This window comes from Ranitomeya imitator, chromosome 5 (genome assembly GCF_032444005.1).
Source record: "Ranitomeya imitator isolate aRanImi1 chromosome 5, aRanImi1.pri, whole genome shotgun sequence".
Taxonomy (NCBI): domain Eukaryota; kingdom Metazoa; phylum Chordata; class Amphibia; order Anura; family Dendrobatidae; genus Ranitomeya; species Ranitomeya imitator.
Genome location: NC_091286.1, coordinates 90,293,441 through 90,319,015, shown reverse-complemented (window position 1 = coordinate 90,319,015; position 25,575 = coordinate 90,293,441). Strand labels below are relative to the sequence as shown.

Genomic DNA, 25,575 nt, shown 5'->3' with positions numbered 1-25,575 from the left:
CATCTAGTTTTTAATAAGCATATAGCCGAAATGCGTTGTACTATATATTGTTTTTTATTTTAAATAAATTACTGAAGATTTGTAATACCTCTGCCTGGTGCCTCTTACCTGGGAGCACTGAACAGACTGGAAGAACCCTTTTTTTTCTGAACGTCACTCCACCGTCTCCTGGCTGAGAGATCCGTTGCATCCAGACTATAGCTGCATATCAGGGAGACAAGGCATCTCATTCAGACCACAAAGGTCGATACGCTATGATACAAGCCACACCAAAGGTGAGCAAATTAGCCTTTGAAACTTGAGTTGAACTAAATAATCTGCACTTAGGTCTGCGCCCTGTTTCTTGTCTTTTTCCCCTCTCCTAGACCCTGTAGCCTTGGGGTCATATATTTCTGTTTATAAGGCTACAGATACTCATTGTGCTGTTTGGTGACATGTAGGGTTGAGCGACACGGATCGGACAATTTCAAAAGTCGCCGACTTTTGGCAAAGTCGGGTTTCATGAAACCCGACCCGATCCTAGTGTAGGATCGGCCATGCGGTCGGCAATCTTCGCACCAAAGTCGGGTTTCGTTTTTATATATATATATATATATATATATATATATATATATATATATATATATATATATATGTCAATGAGACACATATATATATATTTTTATTTACTTCAGCGCGATATAGCAGAAAAGCCGGTAATTCAATTGCCGGCTTTTCATTTCTCCTACCTAAACCCGACATGATATGAGACATGGTTTAGATACAGTAAACCATGTCATATTCCCATTTTGTTTGCATATTCCACACTACTAATGTTAGTAGTGTGTATGTGCAAAATTTGGGCGTTCTAGCTATTATATTTAAGGGTTAAATCGCGGAAAAAATTGGCATGGGCTCCCGTGCAATTTTCTCCGCCAGAATGGTAAAGACAGTGACTGAGGGCAGATATTAATAGCCTGGAGAGGGTCCATGGTTATTGGATCCCCCTGGCTAAAAACATCTGCCTCCAGCCACCCCAGAAAAGGCACATCTGGAAGATTCGCCTATTCTGGCACTTGGCCACTGTCTTCCCACTCCCGTCTAGTGGTGGGATATGGGGTAATGAAGGGTTAATGTCACCTTGCTATTGTAAGGTGACATTAAGCCAGATTAATAATGGAGAGGCGTCAATTATGACACCTATCCATTATTAATCCAATAGCATGAAATGGTTAAAAAAACACACACACAATATTGCAAAGTATTTTAATGAAATAAACACACAGGTTGTTGTAATATTTTATTCCACTCTCAATCCACCTGAAGACCCTCGACCTGTAACAAATTAAAAATAATAAACCAACAATATCTCATACCTTCCGTCGATATGTCCCACGATGTAAGTCCATCTGAAGGGGTTAAATTATTTTACAGGCAGGAGCTCTGCTATAATGCAGCTGTGCTCGTGCCTGTAAAATCCCAGCGAATGAATGGAAACTAGGTCAATGACCTGTAGTTACCTTCATTCGCGGTGATGCGCCCTCTGCTGTATGTCCTCATATGAACTCGAACCTGGGAACTTTTCTGAATATTTTCCCACGCTCAAGGTCATATGAGGACATCCAGCAGAGGGCGCATCACCGCGAATGAAGGTAACTACAGGTCATTGACCTAGTTTCCATTCATTCGCTGGGGTTTTACAGGCACGAGCAAAGCTGCATTATAGCAGAGCACCTGTCTGTAAAATAATTTAACCCCTTCAGATGGATTTACAGCGTGGGACGTGACAGATCATCGGAAGGTATGGGATATTGTTGTTTTTTTATTTTTCCTTTGTTGCAGAGCGAGGGTCTTCAGGTGGATTAAGAGTCTAATAAAATATTACAACAACAGCGATTTAACCCTTAAATTTAATAGCTACAGCGCCCAAATTTTGCACATACACACTACTAACATTAGTAGTGTGTAATATGCAAAAAAATGGGAATATGTCATGGTTTACTGTATGTAAACCATGTCTCATATCATGTCGGGTTTAGGAAGGAGAAATGAAAAGCCGGCAATTGAATTACCGGCTTTTCTGCTATATCGCGCTGAAGTAAATATAAATATATGGAGAGAGAGAGAGATTTCCCATTGACTTGCATTGGGTTTTGTGTTTCGGTCGATCCCCGACCCCGAATTTTCGCGATAATTGGCCGATTTCACTCGACTCGACTTTTGAGAAAGTCGGGTTTCGCGAAACCCGACTTGACCTTAAAAAAGTAAAAGTCGCTCAACCCTAGTGACATGGTGTGTATCACACTGAACATGGATTGTCTCAGGAGATTAGAAAGAAAATTATAGACAAACATGTTAAAGGTAAACGTTATAAGACCATCTCCAAGCAGCTTAATGTTCCTTTGACTACAGTTGCACATACTATTCAGAAATTTAAGATTCATGGAACTGTAGCCAACCTCGCTGGACGTGGCCACAGGAGGAAAATTGATGACAAATCAAAGAGATGGATAATACGAATGGTAACAAAAGAGCACAGAAAACTTCCAAACAGGTGAACTTCAAGCTCAAGGAACATCAATGTCAGATCGCACCATCCGTCCTTGTATGAGCCAAAGTGAATTTCATGGGAGACAACCAAGGAGGACACCATTGTTGAAAAAAAATAATAAAAAACAGCATGGAATTTGCCAAACTACATGTTGACAAGCCACAAAGCTTCTAGGAGAATGTTCTATGGACAGATGAGACAAAAATGGAACTTTTTGGTAAGGCACATCAGCTCTATGTTCACAGATGAAAAAATGAAGCATTACAAGAAAAGAACATTGTCCCTACTGGTAAACATGGAGGAGACTCTGTTATGTTCTGGGGCTGCTTTGCTGCATCTGGCACAGGGTGTCTAGAATCTGTGCAGGGTACAATGAAATCTCAAGATTATCAAGGGATTCTAGAGAGAAATGTGCTGCCCAGTGTCAGAAAGCTTGATCTCAGTCGCAGGTCATGGGTCTTGCAATAGGATAATGACCCAAAACACACAGCTAAAAACACCCAAGAATGGCTAAGAGGAAAATATTGGACTATTCTGAAGTGGCCTTCTATGAGCCTTGACCTAAATCCTCTTGAGCATCTTTGGAAAGAGCTGAAACATGCCCTCTGAAAAGGCAACCTTCAAACACGAGACAACTGGAGCAGTTTGCTCTTTAGGAGTGGGCCAAAATACCTGTCAAGAGGTGCAGAAGTCTCATTGACAGTTACAGGAATCGTTTGATTGCAGTGATTGCCTCAAAAGGTTGTGCAACAAAATATTAAGTTAAGGGATCCATCATTTCTGTCCAGGCCTATTTCATGAGTTTTATTTTTTTTAAATTCTGTAGAAGCATGGTTGAAAAGCAATGTCTGACTTTTACTTGTTCATTTTCATAGATCTTTTAATTATTATTACTTTTGTCAGATTCAAGTTTTTCATTAACTTGTTAGTCATTAAACGAGGGGTACCAACAATTTTAACCACGTGTGTATATTATTTATGTGGTTATAAAACTATGATAAGCAGATTAAGAAAAAACAGTTCTTACCTTGGCACATGTTTTGTGCATTTAGCTCGTAGCCTGACGAGCACTGCATTAACTGAACTGTGCTGGGCAGATTGCGCTGTGGATCTGCAGGGCTATTGGGTCTTTCTACAAATGCATTTTGGCTAATGCTTTGCTGAGACCCAGAATTCTGTGAGACGACTGTGTCCTCCTGACCATTATTTAACAAAATCTGTGCAGTTCTTGGTAGGCACAGGTATCCTCCATAATGGTTAACACATTTCATTCCTCCCTTGCAAGGCTCTTGCATTATTCCACACTCATCAATATCTGTGACATGGAAACAAAAATGTGATTTGCACAGTTAAAATGTAACAGAAGGGAGCCATTTAAATTTTAGTGTCCTGCTGGATATTTTGATAAGAAAAATATCAGTTTGATATTAATCTTAATATTTTTAGAGGACTAATAACAGTGTAAAAATGAATCAGAGGAACCAGCCTAAAAATCATACACAAATCCATAATTTCAACACATGCAATTCATGGTGAGTTCAGAAACAGACAGATAAAACTGGTATAAACTCTCCCAGAATGAGATGCCTGTCGGATTCTCCATTAACTTATTCAGAATCCAGCAATGTGCATTGAAAAAAAAAGCCTGTAAAAGCAAAATGGTGCAATTTTTTTTATGAAACTCCATGCCTTGGTGCATAGTCATGCCCTTCTATTTGCATAATAAAGCCATTAAATTATAGTTATTGACATGCCTCCGAAGCTGAGAGTCAATGCTGTGTCATTTGCGTGTCTGCACCTGCACACTGACACTGGATGAGCGTGATAGTTCTCTCACAGTGTCTGTGCCGGTGCCCGCTGACGCCTGGCACCTGTCTGTCTGTGGGCGCCATTCGCTTCTCCTGGAAATTAAGTAAGCAAGCAGCTTCATTGGGGAGGTGAGGGCATTGTATCATCGGCGTCCCTGCATGCTTCTTCCCTCCCCTGGCAAGGACACCGACTCATTCACTGCCATAGCTCCACACTTCCTCCTCCTTTCTCTCCAGCTTCACCTCGGTTTCTGCTTAGGGCATGTGCACACGCGCTCCCTCCTTCTTAAATAGGCTGCATACACTATCCTAAAGTGTCTACAGCCAATAGCCGGAATACACTTATTATTTAAGGCACCTCCACCTGCATGGAGGTGCCTGTGCAATGTAGTTAGTCTGTTTCCAGCATGCTTTCTAGTTCTCTGGTCCCTGTCCATTAGTATCTACTAGTTCTGCTAGTGTCTTCCTGTTCCTTACCCTGCCTGCTGGTTCTAGCCTTGCCTTTTTCCTGTCTGTCCTTGCAGGTACCTGCCTTGTCAGTCTGTATTTCAGCCGAAACCACCAGCACCTACCATGCCAGTATAAATATCAGCCGGACCCATTTGCCCCTGCCATGCTAATCTGTATATCAGCTGGACCCTCCTGCACTAGCCGTGCCAATCTGTTTATCAGCCGAACCCATCTACATCTGGGTTTCCTGTGTTTCTGCAGTGCCTGCCTGTAGTTGCTCTTCTCTACCAGTGGACCCTTCCAGCTACCAGTCCCTTTGGGGATAGCTGCCGTGTGACCTAGGTCTATCCTGGAGTAGCACCTGGCATCCATCGGGAGCCAAGCCTAACCCCACCATCAAGTGCTCTAGTAAAGAGTCAGGTGCTCACCTACCTCCAGGCTCTCCTCAGACCACGTCACAGTGGCTCAACCACTCCCATCACCATCATTCTGACATCTGTCTGCTGTCTGCTCACATTAACCACCAGAGTGCGGTATAGGACACGCCAAGGGTGCACCAAAGCGCTCTCATTTGCATATCAAATAAAAGTTGACTTTTAATAAAATATTAAGTTAAACCATACATGCCTAATATGATTTCAATAGAGTCTATGTCCTCTGTATAAAAGTTTGGCCATTTTAATTGCTATTTTTAAGTGTGACAGATATACCTTAATGTATATCTTAGCAGTGCATTTGCAAGCAAACATTTAAGTAGTTTAAATGCAGAGTCCCTAATAATAAATCATGTATTAATTATGCAAATATATTCTACCTTGTCTGTACTCTGTGGTTAATTTATGATTATACTCCTCTATGACTGTATTCCTCTTTGTGCCATGTATTTTGTAGCAGTAATAAAGAATAAAAAACAATCATCTGTTACCTTTGCATTGCTGCCGTATCGGGTCCCACTCATAACCATCAGTACATTGCTGGGTGAGAACAGAACATTAATATGGTTAATATTTTTCTAGAATCACAATCATCAATTTCAGGCGTTAAAATTGACTGTCAAGGAGAGATCTTATGGTATAAATCTTTAGGATCAAACCAATCCTACAATTCATTATTCTGCACCATCGGGTTACAAGATTATGATGTTTTTCTCTGTGAAGTGATTTATTTATACACAGTTCAATTTAGAAAGCTATTTTCCAAGCTCTCTGAAACTAGATGCACATTTTTAGAGTCCAAGTTAAAACTTCTGTTGCTTTCCAGTGTTTTCTTGTTGAAAAGTAATATCCACTGAATCTGGCACACAGATGTTGGTCACTGCTCAGTTTATAGGTTCATTGCACTTAAGGGAGTAAAAGTAAGTTCAGTAGATCAGCTGCTAAATTACTACAAGTTCGTTTGTGTGTTCTCCAGATTTAGTGATTTGAGTTAGATTTTTTTGCTAACAAGAAAAGATAAAAATTAAGATATTGTTTCTCTGTAATTCCGGGACCCTAAATCAGTATCCTTCCAAATGGTAGATACAAAAATTGAGAACACTGCAAATTGTAACGTGTGGGGGGTGTTTTATATTATCTTTATTGAGTCATTGTTATTGTGCAGTGAATACCGTAAAATCGAAATCTAAAAATCAAACCTCCAAAATTGCTGTATTTTTTTAGTTTCCCATTAACAAATGTTGATATAGTGCCTTGACGAAGTATTCATACCCCGTGAACTTTGCCCGATTTTTTCACATTACACCGATAAACTTAAATGTATCTTATTTGTTTTTTAAGTGATATAAAAACAAAAAGTAGCACATATTTGTGAAGTGTAATGCAAACGATACATGGTTTTGTAATTATTTGAAAAATATAAATCTGAAAATTGGGAAATGCCTTTGTATTCATCCCCCCTGAGTCAATACTTTGGAGGACCACCTTTCGTTGTAATTATTGTTGTAAATCTTCTTGGATATGTCTTTGCCAACTTTGCACATTTAGAGGCTGAAGTGTTGACCATTCTTCTTTGCTTTGGCTCAGTGAGATTGGATGGAGAGCCGCTGTGAACAGCAATTTTCAAATTTTGCCACAGATTCTCAATGGGATTTAGGTCTGGACTTTGAGGTTGGCTCAATCACACACATAAATATGCTTTCATGTAAACTGTTCCATTGTACATCTGCCAGTAAATCTAGAGTTATTGTCCTGCTGGAAGGGGAACCTACGCATGAGTCTTAAGTATTTTGCAGAAGTCTAAAGGTTTTCTTCCAGGATTGGCCTGTATTTAGCTTCATCCATTTTTTCATCAACTGTGAACAGCTTGCCTGTCCCTGCTCAAGAAAAGTATCCCCACAGCATGATGCTGCCTCTACCATGTTTGACTGTGGATATGGTGTTTTCAGGATGATGTTCAGTGTTACTTTTCCATCATACATAGTATTTTGTATTTAGCCCCAAAACGTCTACTTTGGTCTCATCTGACAAGAGCATCTTCTTGCACATGCTAGCTGTGTCCCCTACATGTTTTTTTGCAAACCACAAATGGGACTTCTTATGCCTTGCTTTCAAAAATGGCTTTGTTCTTGCCATTCTTCCATATAGGCTAGAATTGTGGCGTATACGACTAGTAGCTGTCCTGTGGACAGATTCTCAATGTGAGCTGTGAATCTCTGCAGCTTCCCCAGAGTGACCATGGGCCTCTTGGCTGCCTTTCTAATTAGTACTCTCCTGTCTTGGCATGTTAGTTTAGCTTGACAGCCATGTCTTTGTAGGTTTGCAGTTGTACCATACATACTGTACGTTACATACCTTACCCTACTTTTATCCACAACTTTATCCATGACCTGTCTGGTGTGTTCCTTGGTTTTCATGATGCAGTTTGATCCATAATGTTCTCATACAAAACTTCTGATTCTTTCATTGAACAGCTTTAGTAATATTGAGAATAAATTACACACAGGTGGACTCATTTTACTAATTATGTAACTTCTGTAGGTGATTGGTCACTCAGGTTTTTGTTTAAGAGTATCTGAATATAGGAGGCTGAATACAAATTCACATCACAATTTTCAGATTTATATTTTTTTAATAATTAGAAAACCATATATAATTTCCTTCAAACTTCTCAAATACTTTCTACTTTGTGTTGGTATATCACATAAAATCACAATAAAATACATTTAAGTTTGTGGATGTAATGGGCATAAATACTTTTTCAAGACTCTGTATGTACCCAAAAATAGCTTGCAAAAAACCCTCATATGGCCACATTGACTTGAATATAAAAATGTTACAGTTTTTGGAATAAGATGATGAAAAAGTGAAATAAAAAAAATTGCCAGGTCCTGAAGGAACAAAATGCACATTTCTTTATTTGGTTAACTAGCTCATTGTCTGGAATTTTTATACAGTGGGTGCGGTAAGCCTTTAGACCCCTTGAAATTTTTCACTCTTTGTTTCATTGCAGCCATTTGGTAAATTCAAAAAAGTTCATTTTTTTCTCATTAATGTACACTCTGCACCCCATCTTGACTGAAAAAAAAGAAATGTAGAAATTTTTGCAAATTTATTAAAAAAGAAAAACTGAAATATCACATGGTCATAATTATTCAGACCCTTTGCTCTGTATTGAGTAGAAGCATCCCTTTGAGCTAGTACAGCCATGAGTCTTCTTGGGAATGATGCAACAAGTTTTTCACACTTGGATTTGGGGATCCTCTGCCATTCTTCCTTGCAGATCCTCTCCAGTTCCATCAGGTTGGATGATGAACGTTGGTGGACAGCCATTTTCAGGTCTCTCCAGAGTTGCTCAATTGGGTTTAGGTCAGGGCTCTGGCTGGACCAGTTAAGAATGAGACAGTGACAGAGTTGTTCTGAAGCCACTCCTTTGTTATTTTAGCTGTGTGCTTAGGGCCATTGTCTTGTTGGAAGGTGAACCTTCGGTCAAGTCTGAGGTCCAGGGCACTCTGGAAGAAGTTTTCATCCAGGATATCTCTCTACTTGGCCACATTTATGTTTCCTTCAATGGCAACAAGTCATCCTGTCCCTGCAGATAAAAAACACCCCAAAAGCATGATGCTGCCACCACCATGTTTCACTGTTGGGATTGTATTGGGCAGGTGATGAGCAGTGCCTGGCTTTCTCGACACATACTGCTGAGAATTATCACCAAAAAAGTCTATCTTTATCTCAGCAGACCAGAGAATCTTATTTCTCATAGTCTTGGAGTCTTTCATGTGTCTTTTAGCAAACTCTATGCAGGCTTTCATATGTCTTGCATTGAGGAGAGGCTTCCGTCATGCCATGCTGCCATAAAGGCCCGACTGGTGAAGGGCTGCAGTGATAGTTGACTTTGTGGAACTTTCTCCCATCTCCCTACTGCAGCTTGGGAGCTCAGCCACAGTGATCTTGGGGTTTTTCTTTACCTCTCTCACCAAGGCTCTTCTCCCACGATTGTTCAGTTCGGCTGGACGGCCAGGTCTAGGAAGACTTCTGGTGGTCCCAAACTTCTTCCATTTAAGTATTATGGAGGCCACTGTGCTCTTAGGAACCTTGAGTACTGCAGAAGTTCTGTTGTAACCTTGGCCAGATCTGTGCCTTGCCTCAATTCTGTCTCTGAGCTACTTGGCCAGTTCCTTTGACCTCATGATTCTCATTTGGTCTGACATGCACTGTGAGCTCTGATTTCTTATATAGACAGGTGTGTGCCTTTCCAAATCAAGTCCTATCAGTTTAATTAAACACAGCTGGACTCCAATGAAGGAGTAGAACCATCTCAAGGAGGATCACAAGGAAATGGACAGCATGTGACTTAAATATGAGTGTTTGAGCAAAGGGTCTGAATACTTATGACCATGTGATATTTGAGTTTTTCTTTTTTTATTAAATTTGCAAACATTTCTACATTTCTGTTTTTTTTCAGTCCAGATGGGGTGTAGAGTGTACATTTATGTGAAAAAATGAACTTTTTGAATTTACCAAATGGCTGCAATGAAACAATCAGTGAAAAATGTAAAGGGGTCTGAATACTTTCCGAATCATTTATAAATTCAGAGTCTTTAATTGATTTTTTTATATTTAGAAAATGCTGGGCTGTTTTTTTAAGGTGAGAAAGTAGATATTAGGCATCTATCTCATTCTTAGTAGCTATGAATATTCAGCATTTTTGTTGAATTTCTGTTGTTCAATTTTAATGTTATGGTACCATAGAAAGATATGTTTACATTATTAAACAGATTACATTATTAAATAGATTTCTTAGAACTGTTAAGCTTATGCAGAATTAGTGAATTAAAGGGAACCTGTCATCAGGTTTGGCCGATACGAGTTACAGCCGCCGCCTTTCATGGCTTATATACAGCATTCTATGATGCTTTATATGCAGTAAGCCCCTGATCCAACCTGTAAGAGAAGAAAAATAACTTTAATTATACTCACCTGCGGGGCGGTCCGGTCCAATGGGTGTCTCTCTTTTTGGTCCGGCCCTTCCATCTTCTTGCGATGCCGCCCTCCTGCTTGCTTCATGTGGATGACGCATCCCTTTGTCATCCACACAGGCTCCCCGACATCGCGCTCCTGCACAGGCATACTTATCTACCCTATAGAGGGCAGAGCAAAGTCCTCTTGCGCGGGCATCCGGAAAGGTCACAGAGGCCCAGAGCCTGCGCACTGCAGGACTTTGCTCTGCCATCAACAGGGCAGATAAGTACACCTGCACAGAAGCGCGATTTCGGGGAGCTTGTGTGGATGATGCAGTGATGCATCATCCACATGAAGCAAACATGAGGATGAGCAAGAAGATGGGAGGCGCCGGACCAAGAAGAGCGACACTTCTCGGACTGGACCACCCCGGAGGTGAGTATAATAAAAGTTATTTTTCTTCTCTTACAGGTCAGATCGGGGGCTTATATACAGCATTATAGAACCTGGTGACAGGTTCCCTTTAACACCTTTTTTAATTGGGACGGTAACACAATGGATTGTACGACATACAGGAAAGGTTTTAAGACTATGTAACCCAATTTTTTTTCAAGTGTTATACAATTTTGCCTCAGATCATTAATATAACATTGTTATTTCAATTATTCTCACACATCACTTAAATATAAAACCACAGTAACGCCAAAGGCGATGGTAATTAGGTCCAAAATAGACAGCACGGCTGAGTTCCTGTACACACTTTTCTGAGAAAGTTGCTAGATCATGTATCCTTAGAAATCTCGCTTAATCTCTTGTCAGGCCTCACCCCACAGTCCCAAAGGATAGATGAGTAATAAAGTGCATGGAGATCATCGCTCGATTTTGGAGAATTCCCAAATGATAGCTAGCAGACTAAATCAGCTGCTTATAGCTTTTCCTGTGAGCAAGAACTAGTAGGAAAAAGCAGGAAATCATTTGACAAGTTGCCTAAAATCCATGCAGATATGTACTGAAATCACTAACTAGTTAAATGGAATGACTAGATAGGCTCATTTTCTTCATCTGCTGTCAGAATTCTAATCTTCTTGTATGTGTCATGTCAAGTCGTCGGCTACAGTTCAGCATTTTAGTTTGGTTTCTGCTGTATAATTTTTATGTTTTATGACATCAAGTGAAACATGTTAATTCACTAATTCTGCACAAGCTTAAGAAGGATCTGTCAGCAGATTTCACAATACAAACTGCATATATTACTAAATATATATCTGTCCTTATGCACTAATATGGGCATTAGGTTTCTTTAAGAGGCATTACCTTTAACTGTATTAATTTTTTTTTAATTCTGATTGTTCCTGTAGGAGCTTGTCCAACAAATACTTTCTATTTGTGCAAACTGAGATCCTTATTAATGCATATTAACCCCTTTTTGTCCTCGGATGGAATGGTACATCCGAGGAGAGAACCCCCGCTTTGATGCGGGCTCTGGCAGTGAGCCGGCATCAAAGCCTGGACATGTCAGCTGTTTTATACAGCTGACATGTGCCCGCAATAGTGTCGGGTGGAATCGCGATCAACCCGCCGCTATTAACTAGTTAAATGCCACTGTCAAACGCTGATAGTGGCATTTAACTAGCGCTTCCAGCCATCGAGCCAGGAATGCACGCATCGCTGACCCCCGTCACGTGATTGGGGGTCAACGATGCATCGGCATGACATCCAGAGGTCTACTGAAGACCTCTATGGTTGTTGATGCCGGATTGCTGTGAGCGACACCCTGTGGTTGGTGCTCATAGCAATGCAGCAATTCTACTACACGGGAGTGATCTGAGCATTGCTCCTATGTAGCAGAGCTGACCAGGCTATGCCAGCTTCTTGCCTCCCATGGAGGGTATTGAAGCATGGCAAAAGTAAATTTAAAAAAAAAAAAATGAAAAAAAAAAAAAAGTTTAAATCACCCCTCTTTCGCCCCATTCAAAATAAAACAATAAAAAAATCAAATATACACATATTTGGTATCGCTGGGTTCAGAATCACCTGATCTACCAATAAAAAAAGGATTAAGCTGATCACTAAACGGCGTAGCGAGAAAAAAATTAAAAACATCAGAATTACTTTTTTTGGTCACCGCGACATTGCATTAAAATGCAATAACGGGAGATCAAAAGAACGTATCTGCACCAAAATTGTCATTACAAACAGCATCTCAGCATGCAAAAAAATAAGCCCTCACCCAACTCCAGATCACAAAAAATGGAGATGCTACGGTATTGGAAAATTGCGCATTTTTTTTTTAGCAAAGTTTGGAATTTATTTTTACCACTTAGATAAAAAATAGCCTAGATATTTTTGGTGTCTAGGAGCTCGCAATGACCTGGAGAATCATAATTGCTGGTCAGTTTTAGCATTTAGTGAACCTATCAAAAAAGCCAAACTCAAAACAAGTGTGGGATTGCACTTTTTTGAAATTTCACCGCACTTAGAATTTTTTTAACGTTTTTTAGCACATGACATGCTGAAACCAATGATGTCGTTCAAAAGTACAACTCATCCTGCAAAAATAAGCCCTCACATGGCCATATTGATGGAAAATTAAAAAGTTATGGTTCTGGGAAGAAGGGGAGTCAAAAACGAAAATGCAAAACCGAAAAAGCTGGGGTCATTAAGGGGTTAAAGGATAACCATGCTTTCTAGTAATTTTTCAAAATAAACTGTCCTGTGGGTGCACATGAGGAATAACACCATATCTGGCCATTATGTGAATAGTATCCTGCATTTTCTCCAGTTTCTCCTCTGCAGGCTCTATCTCTTAATTTCCAATCCTCTTTAAACTGGTTGGTGGAGACTATTTGCAGTGATCTCTTCCATATATATCTGTTTCTATGACTTCTCCCATGCACAGCACAGTATAAAGAGATGTATTCCTGCTTTTCATTTCTTTTTTAGCACACAGAGACAAATATCAGCATGGAGGACATTTTACAAAAGAACAGGGTTATCTGGATGTGAATCAAGCTTTGGCATGAGGTTAAAGACTTGTTAGAAAGCTCATCATGATCTTTCTGTGTTTTACTCTGCTTGTTTTCTCTCCCTGTTCTTCACTCCTCTCTTCTCCCTTCTCTATAGAGTATAATGGCCTGTGTCATACAATACTACAGTAAGCTGTCAGTGCATCTTGTTTGAGAAGATGAATTTTTGTTGTTTTTTTGTAGAGTGAATAATGAGCTCTGGAGGAAAGAGGAGCGGAAGCAGTGTCTAATAAGTGGGGAAAGAAGCTGATTTCTTTGATAAGACATATTCCAAAAATTCCTATATTCACCTATACAATTCATCTATGCAAAATTTGTTGAAAGTTTAGTTCTTTTTTAAGCTGTGAAAGAAACTAGTAACATAGTAACATAGTAACATAGTTAGTAAGGCCGAAAAAAGACATTTGTCCATCCAGTTCAGCCTATATTCCATCATAATAAATCCCCAGATCTACGTCCTTCTACAGAACCTAATAATTGTATGATACAATATTGTTCTGCTCCAGGAAGACATCCAGGCCTCTCTTGAACCCCTCGACTGAGTTCGCCATCACCACCTCCTCAGGCAAGCAATTCCAGATTCTCACTGCCCTAACAGTAAAGAATCCTCTTCTATGTTGGTGGAAAAACCTTCTCTCCTCCAGACGCAAAGAATGCCCCCTTGTGCCCGTCACCTTCCTTGGTATAAACAGATCCTCAGCGAGATATTTGTATTGTCCCCTTATATACTTACACATGGTTATTAGATCGCCCCTCAGTCGTCTTTTTTCTAGACTAAATAATCCTAATTTCGCTAATCTATCTGGGTATTGTAGTTCTCCCATCCCCTTTATTAATTTTGTTGCCCTCCTTTGTACTCTCTCTAGTTCCATTATATCCTTCCTGAGCACCGGTGCCCAAAACTGGACACAGTACTCCATGTGCGGTCTAACTAGGGATTTGTACAGAGGCAGTATAATGCTCTCATCATGTGTATCCAGACCTCTTTTAATGCACCCCATGATCCTGTTTGCCTTGACCGCTGCTGCCTGGCACTGGCTGCTCCAGGTAAGTTTATCATTAACTAGGATCCCCAAGTCCTTCTCCCTGTCAGATTTACCCAGTGGTTTCCCATTCAGTGTGTAATGGTGATATTGATTCCTTCTTCCCATGTGTATAACCTTACATTTATCATTGTTAAACCTCATCTGCCACCTTTCAGCCCAAGTTTCCAACTTATCCAGATCCATCTGTAGCAGAATACTATCTTCTCTTGTATTAACTGCTTTACATAGTTTTGTATCATCTGCAAATATCGATATTTTACTGTGTAAACCTTCTACCAGATCATTAATGAATATGTTGAAGAGAACAGGTCCCAATACTGACCCCTGCGGTACCCCACTGGTCACAGCGACCCAGTTAGAGACTATCCCATTTATAACCACCCTCTGCTTTCTATCACTAAGCCAGTTACTAACCCATTTACACACATTTTCCCCCAGACCAAGCATTCTCATTTTGTGTACCAACCTCTTGTGCGGCACGGTATCAAACGCTTTGGAAAAATCGAGATATACCACGTCCAATGACTCACCGTGGTCCAGCCTATAGCTTACCTCTTCATAAAAACTGATTAGATTGGTTTGACAGGAGCAATTTCTAATAAACCCATGCTGATATGGAGTTAAACAGTTATTCTCATTGAGATAATCCAGAATAACATCCCTCAGAAACCCTTCAAATATTTTATCAACAATAGAGGTTAGACTTACTGGCCTATAATTTCCAGGTTCACTTTTAGAGCCCTTTTTGAATATTGGCACCACATTTGCTATGCGCCAGTCCTGCGGAACAGACCCTGTCGCTATAGAGTCCCTAAAAATAAGAAATAATGGTTTATCTATTACATTACTTAGTTCTCTTAGTACTCGTGGGTGTATGCCATCCGGACCCGGAGATAATATTGTCCGGCTATCCGGGGGCCTTGCAACCTATTACCACTGCAGGATACATGATAAGTCATGTGTCGCTTCTTATGATGATAACATGAGTGTTGGGATTAGAGAAGTCAGTCAAGTGAAGAATTGTATAAATGAGACAACCATTTGGTTACAAATTTTATAAGAACAGGAGACTGAAAAGTGTTGCCAATTTTTGACAGATTTTTAGAATTTGTCAGAAAAATACAATAACAATGCATCAATTTTCTACTGTGGGGTGTGCATTGATATTAGCAGTGGGTAATCTCCCAGGGGAACAAAGGATCAGGTATATAACAGAGCCACAAAACACATGTTCCTCTCAAAATCAGGCAGATTATTCGGTTTCAACATGAATAGTCATAGTTGAAGTTGTGGTAACACTTATGATTGATGAACTATATGTTCATCTCAGGGCCCCTATGTACTGGTTAATTTCCAACATTTTTATTAAATTAAATGCTACAGACCATTATAAAATCTGGATAGAATCATTAATCAGTCATCAAGGAGGGCAGTGCCCCCTCTATCCTCAAGCAGTTGTATGCCCCAGGGCAAGAGGCATGTGCTCCTTTTGCCCTCCAGCCAATCCAGCCAAAAAGTGGCAGAAAACTTAACCTTAAAATCGCGCAATTTTTGAGTGGACAACTTGAACAATTTTTTTGTGATTTTTTTAAAAAATTTTACTAACATAAAGTATTCCAGCAGTGGACAAAATACACTGCTAATCTCAGAGGCCCGTACTTTACTCCTGAGCAGTATCGAGCAGATTTATTAAGACAAGTGTAAAATACCCCAGTCCTAATACAAAACCCACTGGCATAAGAAACTCTACAATAAATGTATGTCTACATACAGACCGCTTTATGGTTTAAATATGTGGCATAGTCCCAGAATGGCTATGTCTATATTTGTGCATTTTTATACAAAGTTGTAGATTTTTGATGGTTTCTCAGTTTCACCTTTCCCTGAAAACTTGCAGAGTCATTAATTTGCAATAACTCTGAAAAAAAGCCACAGAATACTCATTAGTAGTGATGAACGAATATACCCGTTACTCGAGATTTCTCGAGCATGCTCGGGTGTCCTCCGAGTATTTTTTAGTGCTCGGACATTTAGTTTTTCTTGCCGCAGCTGAATGATTTACATCTGTTAGCCAGCATAGTTACATGTGGGGGTTCCCTAGCAGCCAGGCAACCCCCACATGTACTAATGCTATCTAACAGATGTAAATCATTCAGCTGCGGCAAGAAAAACTAAATCTCCGAGCGCTAAAAAATACAAGGAGGACCCCCGAGCATGCTTGAGAAATCTCGAGTAACGAGTATATTCGCTCATCACTACTCATTAGTCATCTAATTTATAAGAATCAGGCCCCTGGGAAATGCTAAGGAAAAAAATGTGGATAGTTTTTGCAGCTGAAATTGAATATTAACATGGCCATCGGCAAATTAAATTAAAGCGTGTTCTGCAAACGGTTGCTAAGCAGAGGCAGCTTTAGTTATTATTATCGGTTGAGGCATAAATGGTATTTTTATTATTATTACAATTATTATTATTATTTTTGTTGTATAGCATTCCTTTGCTATTTTAATTATTGCATAATCCAGTAATTGAAATATTAGTAACAAATAATACCACTCCTACTTGGTTACTCCTGATACATTTTCGTGACCTTGAAATTGCTTATGAAGAGTTTTCTAAGGCCGGGATCACATATACGCGAGATACGACCGAGTCTTGCAGGTGAAATCCCTCCTCTGGCGCCGGCACTCCGGAGCGGAGCGTGCAGCCACAAAGCAACACATGGAGCTGCACGCTCCACTCCCAAGTGCCAGCGCTAGTGGAGGGATTTCGCCTGTGAGACTTGGCCGTATCTCGCGTATGTGTGATCCCAGCCTAACAGCAGAAATTGTAAATTTTGGAAATTGTTCTACATTTTTATGTTTTAATGGTTATGGTTATGTATGGTTAGGAACTACTGTGATTTTGTAATAATATATCTACAGTGTGTTCCCAAAACTTTCCAAACATATAGTATTGTTATAACCTGGATATAAAGGGGATATGTTTTTCCTTTTTTGCCACTTTAAATATCTATTGAGCCTTCACCATAAACTCTCCTAATGACTGGTGATTTTCACCAGCCAAAAAAAGTAGACTGGTGGCAACACGTATGAAGCTGACCATTTTCTGAAGTCCAAGGGAGTCTACATCTACATAAAGCCTAGCACCTCTCAAGCTCTTATCATATACTAGATGGAGGCCCGATGCTATCACGATGGGGCCAGGCTTTGCAGCAATAAGAATCTCTCCCCTGTAGTGTGCCTGTTTGATTACATATCTGTCAATGTATGCGAAAACAGTATGGGCCATATCCAGGTGGGAGTGAAATACTTGCTCCCATGGAGGCAAAAGCAAAAGAACTGTTGATACTGTGAATATTGTCCATGAAATTTTTGCTGAATTCACTTTCTCCTGTCATCAACTTTTTGAATTCTTCTGGATACTGGAGAATGGGTAGATGGACTTTCCCCTTCTGACAGCACTGAGTAAGCTTTCCAGAAGGCGTCTCAGCTCCAAAAAAAGATTGACAACTTTGACATAAATGTTTCATGGGACCGCAGCTATGTTCGTGAATTGTGTTTTCATCATGTGTTACATTTTTTGCTTTTGTCTTTCTTTTTGTATGTGACTTATTTGCCGGTGGATGTTGTTTTGTCGTAGCTGTTGTAGTCGCACTTCTCTCTGGCTTTGTGTTTCAGCTTGTCACTGTAGACGGTGTGCTTCTGCATCATGTGACAGTCTTCTTGCTGTGGCCAATGGGCATGGTTCCTGAAGTAGCTTGCGTTGGGAAGATGCCTTCTTAGTTAACCACATACACTTTGAAGTTGTAGACTCGGCGGTGGGGTGTGGTGGTTCCAAGGGGTCATCTTGTGAGCATGGTATTGATGTTAAGACTGCAGATTTCTGTTTGCAGTGCTGTTGTTGCCTAATGGCATCATGTGATAATCTAATGACTTTTGCATCAGGGGACTTATGTGCTTGACGTCTATGCTTATATGCATTGTTTTTGTCCCAGCAATGCTGTTGTTGTTCAAGAGTCTCATTTGCCTGTTGTTGTCTTCGACGTTGTGCCTTTGTAGCCCATTTACTTCCATCTATCCCCCACTCCCTGAAGATGGATGGACCATCATTGTAAATACATCATTGTAAATACACACCTGTACTTTGTATTTCCCCACCTCATTGTAGATTGTAAGCTGTCACGAGCAGGGTCGTCTTGTGTTGCTTTAATTATTGTATTGTTAACATTGTTACTTATGACTGTTGTGTTTGAAGCTGTTAAACTGTAAAGCGCTGCGGAATATGTTGGCGCTATATAAACTAAGATTATTATTATTATTATTGTCATTGGCATACTTTTTAGGAGGAGCCATGTTGGCATTGATATTTGCTTTTTAAAGGGGTTTTCCAACGAACGAAAGTTCATTTTAAAAACTGTCTGTGTCTGACCGTGTACAGAACATACCACAGCTCCTCGGCAGGGGAGGAAGCAAAAGATAATACTGACATTATAGCAGGAGATCGCAGAGTATACATTTTGTGAGGTAAAATATTGTTTAAAAACAGTCAGTGAAATATTTTACCTGACAAAATGAATCCTCTGTGATCTCCTGCTGTAATGTCAGTATTGTCTTTTGCTTTCTCCCCTGCCAAGGAGATGTAGTATTCTCCGTACACGATCAGACACAGACAATTTTTAAAATTAACCTTTGGTTGTGGGAAAATCCCTTTAATGTGATCGGCTTCCTCTGCCTATAGATACGTCACGCATCTGCCGCCGGGATCAGCCGAATGATTCACTGCACCTGTGCAGAATTCGGAATTCACAGTAAATCAGACCGCCGCCATCTTTGTGCAGACAGATAGCGGTGGTCACATTAAAACTGCGCATGTGCTCCTCCTGTACAAAGATGGCAGCGGTCAGTGAATCATTCAGCTAATCCCTCGGCGGCGTGTTCACGATGGTGTTCTGCTGGTGGTACCTCCCAAGAGGCTGCATACGGCGTTTACAGTGTTTGTGTGTAGTGCCTTCAGCGTATACAGTGTGTGTTTGTGTGTGTGTGGTGTGACGGTGTTCCGCTGGTGGTACCACGCAAGGCGCTGTTACCACTAGCAGTTTCCATATTGAGATACCCATCAATTGAGTGTTCCAATATGGCAGTCGGTGAACTTCCGCTGCTTGGAAGTCTGGGATCCGTACACATCTGGACAGAACAGGATGTGAAGACATTACAAGGTAATTATATATTAAAATTTCTCCTAGGGGCCTCCACCAATTATTATTATCGAATATGTAAGGTTCACACTTAAGGAGCCCACACCAATCAGATGATTTAAGGATAAATCATCAATATTGAAGTCCCTAGAAACATAAACAACCTTAATATAATCATAAAATCTTAATATAGTAGTTTTATGGACATAAAAATATCTGTAAAGTGATTAGAATAGTCTACTTTGTCTTACCGTATATGTTATGGTCTCATCGGTGTCTTGTGTTGATATTGATGGAATCAATGTTGCAAAAAACAGAATCCCCAACATGCTGAAAGTTAAGAAAAACATATAAGCAAGGTCAAAGAAAGTTTCACTATCGAACTACAAAACCGTTAATTTGCCTGAGGCTGGATTTTCACCCTTTATTGCTTTCAACATAGAATTACGGACATTTTTTTTTTTGCAGCATTTAGACTAAATTATGTAGAAATACCATACAAATGAATCCATATTACCTTATTGGCATACATCTTACATTCTTATATACAGTGTTAGGGCTAGCGGAACGCACCAAATAATAAGACTGATAGTGTACGGTGCGTTCGTAGCCCGGGGTCCACCGTGCAGAGATGGAACCTGCTGCTGAGTAATGACGGACTATATGGCGGTACTCATAAGTATACTCGCGTGGGTTAAACTTCACCCAACGTGAAGGAAGCGATCCTGTTGCGTCATAGGATCGCGGTACCGCACATAGAAGGCGAGCAAGCAGTCAGCGAACTTAACCCCAATTAGGATTGAAGTCCGATTAGACCACTTGCTGACACAACACCGCAACAGGGTGTGTTAGGCAACTCTTATAATTAGAGCACCGAAGTGCGAACTGTGCCGTGCTGGCAGGCACCACCAAGCACCCAGACGTGGGTCAGGAAGCGCACTACTGGCGCGTGGCGCCGCACTGGCGGTCACAGCAATAGACGCTGATACGTGTGTGACACGTTGAGTGATTTGTCGGGCGCTAGATAGCAGCCATACTCCATACGCGAACAGTCATACAATAGGGTAGGGGAATTTAATGAACGACTTGCACTCACAACAAACACACGTATTCAATTGTACACTAGCGCATGGCCGTGCGGTCATGCGCAGTTTATATAATTGCAGGACAGGAAGTGGCCACAGAAACTTTGCCCTTCCAGGGCCTGCCAAGAGGACCAATGGAATGCGCTGCAGAGCCAGAGCACATGACCCTCGATCTCCAACGGGAGATCTTGTTCTGGGCATGCTCAGTGTGCGCAAACAAGGACTTAGTCCCAGGGAAGTCCGCTCGCCGCTGACCAGCACTGACTTTAATGGCAGGAGCTGAAGAAGCAGCAGTAACTCTCTGTACAGAGTGAGAGCGAGCAAGACACTGGGAGCGACGTCCCTGCTGAGCAGACTCCACTGCGGCTGGAGGAGAATGGGAGACCGCAGCGGAGACGGATCGAGATTCCCCCTGTGCAGCAGAGGAAACTCGACTCCTAACATTACCCCCCCTCCTAGGGCCCCCCCCTCCTTGGGCCTCGCTACGCTCGAAGGCAGCAATGAGCTGTGGGGCCCGAATGTTTTCAGCAGGCTCCCAAGACCAGTCCTCTGGACCATAACCCTTCCAATCCACCAAATAAAATTTTTTGCCGCGTACCACCTTGCACCCCAAAATAGCGTTCACCTCGTAATCATCCGTAGACGAACCCGATGTCCCGGCAGATGACTCGGAAAACCGGGACATGTATACGGGTTTCAAGAGGGACACATGAAAGGTGTCGGTGATACCCAAGCGTGGAGGAAGAGTCAGGCGGTAGACCACAGGATTAACCTGTTCGAGAACCTTGAAGGGACCCAAGTAGCGAGGAGCAAACTTAGTGGACTCAACTCGCAGCCTGATGTTACGGGCGGAGAGCCACACCAAGTCGTCAGGGGCAAAAGTCGGAGCGGGGCGCCGATGAACATCGGCGGAGGACCTCATTCTCTCCTTGGAGGCCCGAATGGCATCCTGCGTGCGATCCCAAATGTCCCGTGCCTCCACAGCCCAGTCTGCCATCCTGGGATCAGCGGAAGACACAGGCATGGGCACAGGAACACGCGGATGCTGGCCGTAATTTAAGAGGAATGGAGTCTGACTGGTGGAGTCGGCTACGGCATTGTTAAGTGCAAACTCTGCCCACGGTAGCAAGGATGCCCAGTCATCCTGTCTGGCAGAAACAAAATGCCGCAGATATGTGACCAAGGTCTGGTTGGCCCTTTCTACCAACCCATTCGTCTCGGGATGATATGCCGAAGAGAGATTTAACTCAATACTGAGTAGACGACATAGCTCCCTCCAGAATCGAGACGCAAACTGGGGACCCCGGTCACTAACAATTTTGTCTGGCATACCGTGTAAGCGAAAGATATGCTTGATAAACAAGACAGCCAACGCCCGTGCAGATGGTAGCCGTGGAAGAGGCACCAAATGCACCATCTTGGAAAAATGATCGGTGATCACCCAGATAATGGTGCAATTACGAGACTTGGGTAAGCCAACCACAAAGTCCATCCCGACCATCTCCCAGGGCCTGTCAGCCACGGGCAGAGGATAAAGCAAACCAGCTGGCCGTTGCCGAGGAGTCTTGTTCCTGGCGCAAGAGACACACGCCCGAACGTACTCCGCGACATCACGAGCCATATGCGGCCACCAGTATGTCCTCGCCAGTAACTCTGATGTCCTTTTAGTACCAAAATGTCCACCCACCCTGGACGAGTGCGCCCAAGAGAGAACCTCCGGTCGCAAACTAGATGGAACAAAAGTCTTGCCCGGGGGCACAGACTCCAGCGAAACCGGGGCCACGGTTGTCAAACTCTCGGTGGGGACAATAAGCCAAGGCTCCTCCTCCTCCTCCGCAGATGACACAACGGAGCGAGAGAGAGCGTCGGCCCGAATGTTCTTCTCCCCAGAAAGGAAATGGAGGGTGAAATGAAACCGGGAGAAGAACAAGGACCAACCGCTGAGCTGGCGAGAATTCAACCGCTGAGCTGTCTGCAGATACACCAAATTTTTGTGATCTGTGAAGACTTGGAAGGGAAAACGTGCTCCCTCCAAGAGATGTCTCCACTCCGAGAAAGCCAACTTCATGGCTAGCAACTCCCTGTCCCCGATGGAATAATTCCTCTCTGCTGGTGCGAAGGTCTTGGAGAAAAAGAAGCAAGGATGCTTCCGACCTTGAGCATCCTTTTGGAAGAGGACTGCTCCAGCACCAACAGAAGAGGCATCCACCTCCATGATAAATGGCTTATCAACATCGGGGCGATGAAGAATGGGAGCGCTAGCGAAGTGTGACTTTATAGAGACAAAGGCCTTGGAGACCTCCTCAGACCACAATTTGGGATTCGCCCCCTTCTTGGTGAGGGCAACCAAGGGAGCCACCAAAGTGGAGAAATGCGTGATGAACTGTCGATAATAATTGATGAACCCCATAAAGTGCTGCACCGCTTTAAGAGAATGGGGTTCCTGCCAGTCCATCACATCCTGTAGTTTGGCAGGATCCATAGCCAATCCCTGGGCTGAGATGATGTAGCCTAGGAAAGGTAAGGACTCCTGCTCAAACATACACTTCTCCAACTTGGCATAGAGGGAGTTTGCCCGTAGGAGGTCGAAGACTTTGCAAACATCTCTCCGGTGGGAGTCAATATCTGGAGAGTAGATGAGAATATCATCCAGATAGACTACGACCGAGGTGGAAAGCATATCCCGGAAGATATCGTTCACAAAGTCTTGGAAAACGGCTGGGGCATTACAGAGCCCAAAGGGCATCACCAGATATTCATAGTGCCCATCCTTGGTGTTAAAAGCCGTCTTCCATTCGTCCCCCTCACGGATGCGAATCAGGTTGTAAGCACCCCGCAGATCTAATTTAGTAAATACCCTTGCTCCCCGAAGCCTATCGAACAGTTCAGATATCAAAGGCAAAGGGTATTTATTCTTAACGGTGATGGCGTCAAGACCCCTGTAGTCTATGCATGGACGCAATTCCCCACTCTTCTTCTGCACGAAGAAGAACCCTGCCCCAGCAGGTGACACTGACTTCCTGATGAACCCTCTTGCCAGATTTTCCTGGATGTACTGTGACTTTGCCTCCGTCTCCGGGAGAGATAGCGGATAGACTCGACCCCGGGGAGGCTCAGCACCAGGCAAGAGGTCAATAGGACAGTCATAGGGGCGATAGGGCGGAAGGGTCTCCGCCGCCTTTTTGGAGAATACGTCTGCATACGACCAATACTGCTTGGGGAGAGAGGAAAGATCTGCGGGTACCTCAGTTGTAGCTACCTGAACGCACTCCCTCTGACACCTACCCCCACAAGATTCACCCCATCCCAGAATTCTGCCAGAGGACCACTCGATATGAGGAGAGTGGTACCGTAGCCAAGGTATTCCCAACAGGACCTCATCAATTCCCTCTGGAATGACGAGCAGAGAAACAATCTCCTGATGAGATGGCGACATGGACAGAGTAAAAGGGATGGTCTGGTGAGTTATCTGTGAGGGCAGAGTCGACCCATTCACCACTCGTACTGTTACAGGTTGAGCTAGCATAACCAGAGGTATTGCGTGGCGTTGGGCGAAGGCAGAAGACATAAAATTGCCCTCCGCCCCAGAATCCACGCAGAGCTCTACCAAGTGGGAGAATGAACCTATAGTAATTGTCCCCTTAAAGGACAATTTAGAGGCAAACGTCGCCGTGTCTAGTGTACCTCCACCTACGACCACTAGACGCTGACGTTTCCTCGACAGCTGAGGACATCTTGTGGCTAAATGTCCAGACTGCTGGCAAACATGACAGACCCTGAGTGCACAAGCGGTCCGGGACTTAGGTCCCGCTTGTGACACTTCCCTGGCCTCATGTGACTCAGGAACCAGGACCGGAGATTCCAGAGGTTTGGCGAAAGTAGGAGCCAGCCGAAACCTCTGCCTACACTGGACTCGCTCTAACCTCCGCTCGTTAAAACGGAGGTCAATTCGAGTGGCGACTGTTATTAACTCCTCCAGTGTGGCAGGAATCTCCCTAGTGGCCAGAGCGTCCTTTACATGGTCAGCCAAGCCCCTCCAAAATATGGGGATAAGAGCTTTATCCGACCATTCCAGCTCAGATGCTAAAGTGCGGAATTGGACGGCAAAATGACTGACCAAGGACTCACCCTGAGTTAATGCCAGCAGTTGGAGCGCAGTGTCATGGGTGACTTGAGGTCCTAAAAAGACCTGTTTTAAAGTGCTCAAAAACAGAGGAGCACTCTGCACCACATGATCTCCACGCTCCCACAGCGGCGTAGCCCATTCCAACGCCCTGTCCGACAATAGAGACACAATAAATCCCACCTTAGCCCGCTCTGTGGGGAAACGTGCAGCCAGAAGCTCGAGATGAATAGAGCACTGACTCACGAATCCCCTACAAAATTTGCTATTACCAGAAAATTTTTCTGGCAGCGGGAGGCGATAAAATGTCGGAACAGGGGTGGCAATGGACAAAGTTGCTGCAGCCACGCTGGCAGCCTGTACAGCAACTGCGGTAACATCCACAGCTGAGGTTGCGCTCTCGAGAGCCGCCAACGTACCCTCCAGCTGCTGTATATACCGCAGGGATTGCTGTTTGTCCGTCATCACTAGCCAGACCCTGGCGCTAGTGTAATGTTAGGGCTAGCGGAACGCACCAAATAATAAGACTGATAGTGTACGGTGCGTTCATAGCCCGGGGTCCACCGTGCAGAGATGGAACCTGCTGCTGAGTAATGACGGACTATATGGCGGTACTCATAAGTATACTCGCGTGGGTTAAACTTCACCCAACGTGAAGGAAGCGATCCTGTTGCGTCACAGGATCGCGGTACCGCACATAGAAGGCGAGCAAGCAGTCAGCGAACTTAACCCCAACTAGGATTGAAGTCCGATTAGACCACTTGCTGACACAACACCGCAACAGGGTGTGTTAGGCAACTCTTATAATTAGAGCACCGAAGTGCGAACTGTGCCGTGCTGGCAGGCACCACTAAGCACCCAGACGTGGGTCAGGAAGCGCACTACTGGCGCGTGGCGCCGCAATGGCGGTC

At 42.9% G+C, this 25,575-nt stretch overlaps 1 protein-coding gene across 1 annotated transcript in view; it reads right to left on the bottom strand.

The window, feature by feature from the left end:
* EFEMP1 (EGF containing fibulin extracellular matrix protein 1) overlaps positions 1-25,575 on the bottom strand; it is a 147,793-nt gene that overhangs the window by 63,157 nt on the left and 59,061 nt on the right. Inside the window, exons 2-4 of the mRNA XM_069768916.1 lie at positions 19,708-19,786; positions 5,714-5,762; positions 3,558-3,845 (exon numbers count right to left, since the gene is read on the bottom strand). Of these exons, the coding sequence (XP_069625017.1) occupies positions 3,558-3,845; positions 5,714-5,762; positions 19,708-19,785 (415 nt within the window). The 5' untranslated portion in view covers position 19,786. The remainder of the gene's footprint in view (positions 1-3,557; positions 3,846-5,713; positions 5,763-19,707; positions 19,787-25,575) is intronic.